This window comes from Meles meles, chromosome 3, assembly GCF_922984935.1.
Source record: "Meles meles chromosome 3, mMelMel3.1 paternal haplotype, whole genome shotgun sequence".
Lineage (NCBI taxonomy): Eukaryota > Metazoa > Chordata > Mammalia > Carnivora > Mustelidae > Meles > Meles meles.
The window spans coordinates 53,606,702-53,613,941 of NC_060068.1; the positions used below are offsets into that span (position 1 = coordinate 53,606,702).

General features: G+C 42.9%; 1 protein-coding gene across 3 annotated transcripts in view; it reads left to right on the top strand.

Moving 5' to 3' along the window:
- EFNA5 (ephrin A5) overlaps nt 1–6,754 on the top strand; it is a 278,632-nt gene extending 271,878 nt beyond the window's left edge. For all 3 annotated transcript variants that reach the window (XM_046000507.1, XM_046000506.1, XM_046000508.1), the window contains one exon: nt 2,219–6,754. In XM_046000507.1, the coding sequence (XP_045856463.1) occupies nt 2,219–2,340 (122 nt within the window). In that variant the 3' untranslated portion in view covers nt 2,341–6,754. The remainder of the gene's footprint in view (nt 1–2,218) is intronic.
- The last annotated feature ends 486 nt before the right edge of the window (nt 6,755–7,240 follow it).

The following is a 7,240-nucleotide window of genomic DNA, read 5'->3' on the forward strand; positions in this document are numbered from 1 at the left end:
TGGGTTGGTTGCTTAGAAAAGGGTTACTTCCCCAAATCATCCATGATTAGAAAACTGAAAAGGACATGTAACCTCATGCTTCACTTGTTTGAAAAACAAAAGCTTTCCTCCTCTCAGTGTCCCGCAAGGTCATTGACCCTGTCTTGTGCTGCCAGGAGCAAGGGCTGGCCCTTGCTGACCATCCTGGAAGGACAGAGAGGGCAGCTCTCCCTCCAGTTCACCTGAGTACCTATTTATGACTGGAGTACCTTTTATCAGTACACATCTAGACTTTACAAGGCAGAGGATTGGGTAATTTGGTAGTAAAAATAAGGCGAAGAAGAACCCAAGAGCTGGTGTGATTTCAGGTGTATAAATATAAACGGTATTTCAAAATGAAATCTGTAAGCCTCAGGGTTTATGGTTTTTACAAACTAAACCCGAAGTGCTCTAATATTCTGATTGACAACGTATCGATGCTCTTAAGGTGATTAGGATTTTAAATTCAGGGCTATTCAGGGCATTTATGTCTAATTCCTGTTAACTACAGATGTAATACATTTGCCAGGCTGAAGAAGAACAGAGGGAAGTGTCCACAAGTAGTTGGCACCATGGTGGGGGGGGAGGGCTTTATAGTTTCTCCTCTGCATCGGTTTAACTTTGCATTCTTGCTTCCTAACCTTCTCTAGTTTTTTTAAGACAACCGCCACCCCACGCAGGTTAGCTCAGGTCCAGGGGAGGAGAGCACACTGACACAGGAAGGCAGCAGCTTCTACATGAGGACACGCTCAAATGATAAGAGCCCTCCAGGGCAGAAGCCTTAACATGGAGCAGTAGATCGCTTAGCTCACTTTGGGAACGGAGGTCAAGAACAGAAAGAGCCTACCTGCACATATCTGGAAGCAGGGGCCAGCCCCTGTGCCTGAAAAGTGGCCAATTTTTAAGAATAGGGAGTGTGACAATACATAGTGAAAAAGAAAGCATCTTTATTGTGACGTTTGGTGTGAAGATATAAATGAGTTTGAAACCAATGGTCCATGAAGGGGTTCTCAGTGGGTCATGCAGGGAGACTTGGGATTATCCTTTGAGGTCTACAAAACTGAGGAACATCACGAGTCTCACTTGTCTCCACTCTCTGATGGACCATTTAGTGAATACAAGATGACGGTCTCTGAGCTCTTACAGGAAGGTCCCCTGATCTACCACCAAACCCCACTCCTGGGCGCCAAGAACATGTAGTTCAGAGAACATGTAGTCGGAAAGGATGAGTTAAACCAGGAGGAAGGAAGAAGACAGGCAACACTTGAGCAAAGCCTGGCTGGTAGGCAAGCCTCTCATCTATCTTGGGGTACTAATTGCTGCAGAGTTCCTGTTTCAGAGTTAAGCCTGTTAATCATGCAGATCAGGAAGGCTATCCAGAGTCAGAGGCAGCCTGGTAAAACACTTTATAGCTAAATAAAAGGAGCTTACCTCACTTAATCCATTTTATTTAGAGGAAAATTTGCATCCACGCTGATAATTTATGCACCAAGCTTCAGCCTGATAAAAATAAAGAGAGTCAAGTTCAAGTAATTTAATCCTGGAGATACAGGGTTTGTAATGGACATAGCACCATCCATTGATTCCCAATTGTAGGCAAACTAGTGGGCACCATTTATTGAGGTCTAGTGGGCATTACATATAGTTAATTGAAAACGCTGTTCTGGCAAATAAATAAATAAGAAATAAGTAATGCAGTTTTGGCATTTAATTCTTCTTCCTTGAAAATTCTTGTAGGTAACCAACCACATAGCATTCAATACTAATCCTATGAAATAGGAGAAAAGAGGAACCACTGATCAACCACTAACATGCCGATGTAACTAAACCCCCCCTCCGGTCACTTGCTTCTCCATGGCATCCTGGGTTGACAAAAAACATTCAGCTATCTCGGCTTCGTGCAAGATGTGTTTGCTAGCAAACCAAAGTAGTTCACATACCAAAGGCTATAGTATGTGTACAATTTTTCCTCTCAGTTTTTAAAGAATGTAATAATATTGCCGAAAAAGTCCAATTTTCTCTGCTTCTCCTTTGTTTGCTGTAAATAATGAGTGATTATGCAGACATGAAAGTCAATGGTGGCACAAGGTTCATTACCCTACTTTGCAGAGGGTGGCGAGCTCTGTTAACAGCAGGCTGCTGCAAGAGAGTTATTAAGGATGTGAAATCTCATTGGAATGTGTGCTTTCTATTTGAACAGATGACACCGTGCATGAGTCAGCCGAGCCATCCCGCGGTGAGAACGCAGCACAAACACCAAGGATACCCAGCCGCCTTTTGGCAATCCTACTGTTCCTCCTGGCGATGCTTTTGACGTTATAGCACAGTCTCCTCCCGTCACCTGTCACAGAAAAGCATTAGGGTCTTGGAACACCAGAGATCCACCTAACTGCTCATCCTAAGAAGGGACTTGTTATTGGTTTTTTGGCAGATGTCAGATTTTTGTTTTCTTTTTTTCAGCCTGAATTCTAAGCAACAACTCCGGGCCAGGAGGGGCTAAAGTAGTTGCCGCTCCCCTGCCCTACCCTCCCCACCCCCAGCCTTTGCCCTTGACGTCTCTCATCCCTTCCAAATTAAATGGACTCCAGATGAAAATGCCAAATTGTCATCGTGACACCAGTGGTCGTCAGCGCCTGTGCGGTCTCCTCTAAGAGCCCGCCTCCGTTAGCGCACCGTGACAGCAGTGTACCGACAAGGAAGAACAGCGGCAGATGCGGCTAGCGATGGCAATGCCCGGGAGGGTTTTACTCTCTCATCCCAGATTTATGCCTTCTCGTTCAGGACTGTAAGATGATCGTGCAGGGCATCGTGTCGCCATGTCAAGTCCAGAGGGGAGGTATTAAGAACAGATATAATATTATACCCTTTCCTCTAGGAGTGTATAAATGAACAGGCTTCTCAAAGGTTGAGACACTGGTTTTTTGTTTTGTTTTGGTTTGGTTTTTTGGGGTTATTTTTTACAATGACTGTCTTAAAGCAGTCTTGACAGCAAAACTTGTGCTCCACGAAAGAAGCCTTTTTTCCCCCTAGAAAACAGGTCGGGTGCGGGAATGCCAGCTAGCACAGGGCAAGGGTGAAAAGAGAAAACTAGGTTTGGTGGGGGTGTGTACGTTGAGTGCCTCTAATTTTTTTGGTGACTGGGCAATGCACACCAGGTTGTTTTTTTGTTTTTTTTTTTTCCCTTGGAATACAGATCACCATGGTGCTACAGTTTTTTGTTTTTTGTTTTTTGTTTTCAAGAAACTCAAAGAGGCATTTTTATGAATAAAGTGACCTTCCCCAAGGCTGACAAGCCAGGGTTGATGAGTGTATAATGGAATAGCTTTGGATACTCCTCTGGGGGACAATATGTACCAAGGAAAGGAGGTCAGCGGCCAGAGGAGATGTGATTTGGCTTTGCTGGAGCGCCAATGTGCTGTGGCCTTTCCCCGACTCCCACCCTAGTACCCATGTTTTGCTCCACACTCCACAACTACAGGGGCTCGACACACACCCCTGTCACCCGGAGAGTCAGTCAGCACTACTTGGGAGGGCTAAAGGGAAATTTGGAATAAAAATTCCAAAGTTTGGAATAAAAAATTCAAGCGTTGATTTTATATTCTTTCCCTTTCTGACACAGCCTGAAGCATAGGGGGAACATGTGTTTATCTGTGGGAGATAAACAAGATGGAGTCCCAAAGACTTTAACAAAATATTTTTTTAAAAATCCACTAGAATAGAAAATACATTATTTAGATATACTTTATGCTGAGAGTGAGTATATATGCTTGTCCTATTTAAACTTGTGAGAAAAAAAGTGGTATCCCTTGATACATTTAGAAATATAGGGGGCTATCTTGTTTCATTGTGGGGGGTGGGGCAGAAGGAGAAAACGCAAGATGACCCTGTTTGAGGAGTCTTAGCAGGGCCAACAAGGGCCATTTCCAGTTGATTACTAGGAAATACGAGCCTTGGGTGTTACTACTGGGGAGGCTGTCACAAACTTTGAACTCCAAAAGCCTAGACAGGGAAAAGTCAGACCAAGAGAAAAGAAATCTAGCCTTTTTACTAGTGCACAACATGTCCACAGGAGCCAGGCCTTTCAGAACAGAACGAAAAATAAATCCAATGATTATGTGATATATGAAAAAATTGGAAGCATTCCGGCAAAATGAGTCTTTTTAAAAATAGACATATTTGATGGTTTTTTTTTTAATGTCTATATGAAAAAAGAGAGGGGTCGTATTCTGGACAGACCTCATGAGTGGGAATTTGCTACGAATTGTGACTAGTTCTGAATTAGAAAACTGTGTGAATGAAAGGCAGCTGTGAAGGGACTTACACCCTGGAGAGTTGTACACATGCTGAAATGTAATCTGGGCTTACCTGATCCATTTGGAATGGATGTTACTGCTGGGTCTCTTCACACTTGGAACCACGGGAGTGGGGTTGCCAGCCTCACAGCCACAATCAGTGCTGCTCCCCCAGACATCAGGAACTTCTCTGGAGTGGCAGAGTCTTGTCACAGAAGGCAGCCACCATTTCACTGAAACAAAAGTTCACAGCATTGGATTCTTTTTTCCTTTAACTCTTTATATGCTCAGTACTCTCAGTAATATCCAGTAATACTTCGTTTTATTAATAGTTACAGGTTTGTTGGTCCAGTGGGATTTGAGTGGGGGTGGGGGGGGAAGATACCTGCTAAAATGGATCAATAGTCAGAACCAAAATAATACTGCATGTTCTATAACCACAAGGAAATCAGATGATCCTGTAATGATTCCAGTTAGTCATAACTACATTAGCAGTGCTAATTTCATTTTAGAAATGGTGACTTCTGTGGTTTTGCTAGCATTTGTCTCTAACAAATGATAAAATAATTACTCATGGCCCTCTCTGCCACTGTCTTTCATTTTTCACAGTGAAATTAGACCCCTTTACCTCATTATGCCACTACAAATTAAGTTTAAAAAAAAAAAAAAAAAAAAAAAAAAGCAAGACTATCCACACCAGTAGACAGTGTGCTTCTCTACCTTTAAGTGATGTCATTGTAGGTAATGCTTGCCACGGAGTTTCCAAGAAAATGATGGGTATCAGACAGTTTTCATCTTGTCCAGAAATTGCTGGTGGCCTTGTTATGGTGGTGTTACAACCCTCTGGGGGCTTAGGAGGATGTCGATGCAATTTTGTAGCAGCTTTTAAGAACAACAAAAACAACATCTCAAAAGTCTGAAGGGTGGCCTTAGCTGCCTCTCAGCCCCAGTAAGTCAAACCCCAGCGACCTTTGCCCCTGGTTGCCAAGGGCTTTGCAACATGAAGCAGGGAAATAAGGATCTGTCTGTTTAGTGGATACCGTGTATCCTTTAATAGACCAGGTAGCAGTTCGTGTTAGTTTAGACTATTGTTTTGTACTGTACTTTCTTGGGTGGCAGAGGAAAGAAAAGTAAAACATTAAGAAAAAAAAAAACCTGCGTTCTTTAAATTCTGTATTATTAGCGACCTCTGTTGTATATAGTGTTTGATAATAAAGTATTAATTTGATTCTTATGTCTTTTGTAAGTGAAAACAATAGTCTTTCAGGATACAAACATGCATTGAGGCTTTGAAACATCCACTGTATACGTAGCTGAGAAGAGTCACAAATGGCTGAGACAGTGCTCCATACAGGACTCATGTGCGGTCATCGCCCTCCCAGTCATTAGGACTCCACCATCTTGGGACCTGGAACAACATGAATTTTTGATCCGTATTTTATCCTCAGTGTTTTCAAGGTCTGATGTTGGGAGCCCTGTGGTGTTTTTTTTCCTCCCCTGGCATGTTGGTTTAAAAAAGGTTTAGGGAATTTGGTAACAGAGTCTGTACCTTGTTTTGGTTTTCTGTTTGTCGTGGTTTTCGTAGACAGTTTCATTTTTCCTCAGGAAGAGATGCCAGTATCACGCGCGGCCCAAGCATGGGAAAGGTTTCAAGCCAGTCCATGTAGGAAGGTTAAGTGGGGGCAGTTCCCCTCTGCCATTGTGAAAGGAAGAGTTGCACAGTACCTGTGGATTTTCAGGGACTTTGTTTTCCTCTGGTGCCTTAGCAACGGCAGCAGCCATTTTTAGGAGTTTACCCCAAATTAATTAAACCATTTAAACTCCCCTCCATTCATTGCTTTCAGAGCTCTGATCAGTCATTTTTCTTTTGAAAACCACCTCCACCAACACCCCCGTTTGCCTACCGCCACCCCCCCCTTTATTATGTTTACTCTTATTTTTTTGTCTTCTTGCCTTCCTCCCACGTTTTATTTTCCCTCAGAACCGTGAATGGGCAGGTCTGTCTCTGGTTTGGCAACACTGAGTCTTTCCCACGCATTTGCCCAAGAGCTGCTCGGATGTGAGACAAATCTCCCTACAGTGGGCTTGCTCCCATTGTCTGTACAGAGTAACAGATGCTGGCATGTTGGAGGTTTACCCATGAGTCAAAATTCACTTTCCATGCTTACTCTTGACACCCCATTGCAGCCACTCATTGTTGTGTGCGTCTGGGTGTGAAGTCCAGCTCCGTGTGGCCTTGTGCTCGTACTGCCCTGCTTTGCAGTTCCTTTGCACTTACTCATCGAGTGCTGTTTTGAAATGCTGACATTATATAAACGTTAAGAAAAAAAAATGTAAAAAAAAAAAGAACCCACACACAAACCAACCCATACGATCTGTATTTGTATATACACGTGTCCGTACAAGTATACCTAAATAAAAATTAAAGATTTTCATCATTTTAATTGGAGCCCTCCTTCTACTTCTTTGTTCCTTGAATGACGCCTTTATTTTAGGGGCTACTTACACTCTGCTGATTTTTCCAAATCTGCGGATAGAGAAGCTAGTATGATACGTACAAGAGAAGGCCTGAGACAAGCTCCAAGAACGCAGGATTAGAAAATGGCCCAGTATGTAGGCACATTCCAGTTATTCTGATGAGAAAATAGTGAGATTCAAGCCTTGTCTTTGTATCTGAGCCTTAAAATGGGTACTGTGGCAAGGCCTGCATCCTAAAACCACTTCAAACCAAGAGCTGTGTACAAAACTATGTTCTTTTACTTTGTGTAGTTTTTCACCCCATCAAGACAAAGACAAAATAAGCATTTTCCAAGAAACATCGCATACTTCAGAGACAAATAATGACCACAATAACAACCACTTCAGTACAACACTGAATGTCAGTGCTCACTCTCAAGGAAGACTCAACAGTGTGTAACCTTGGGCAAGTC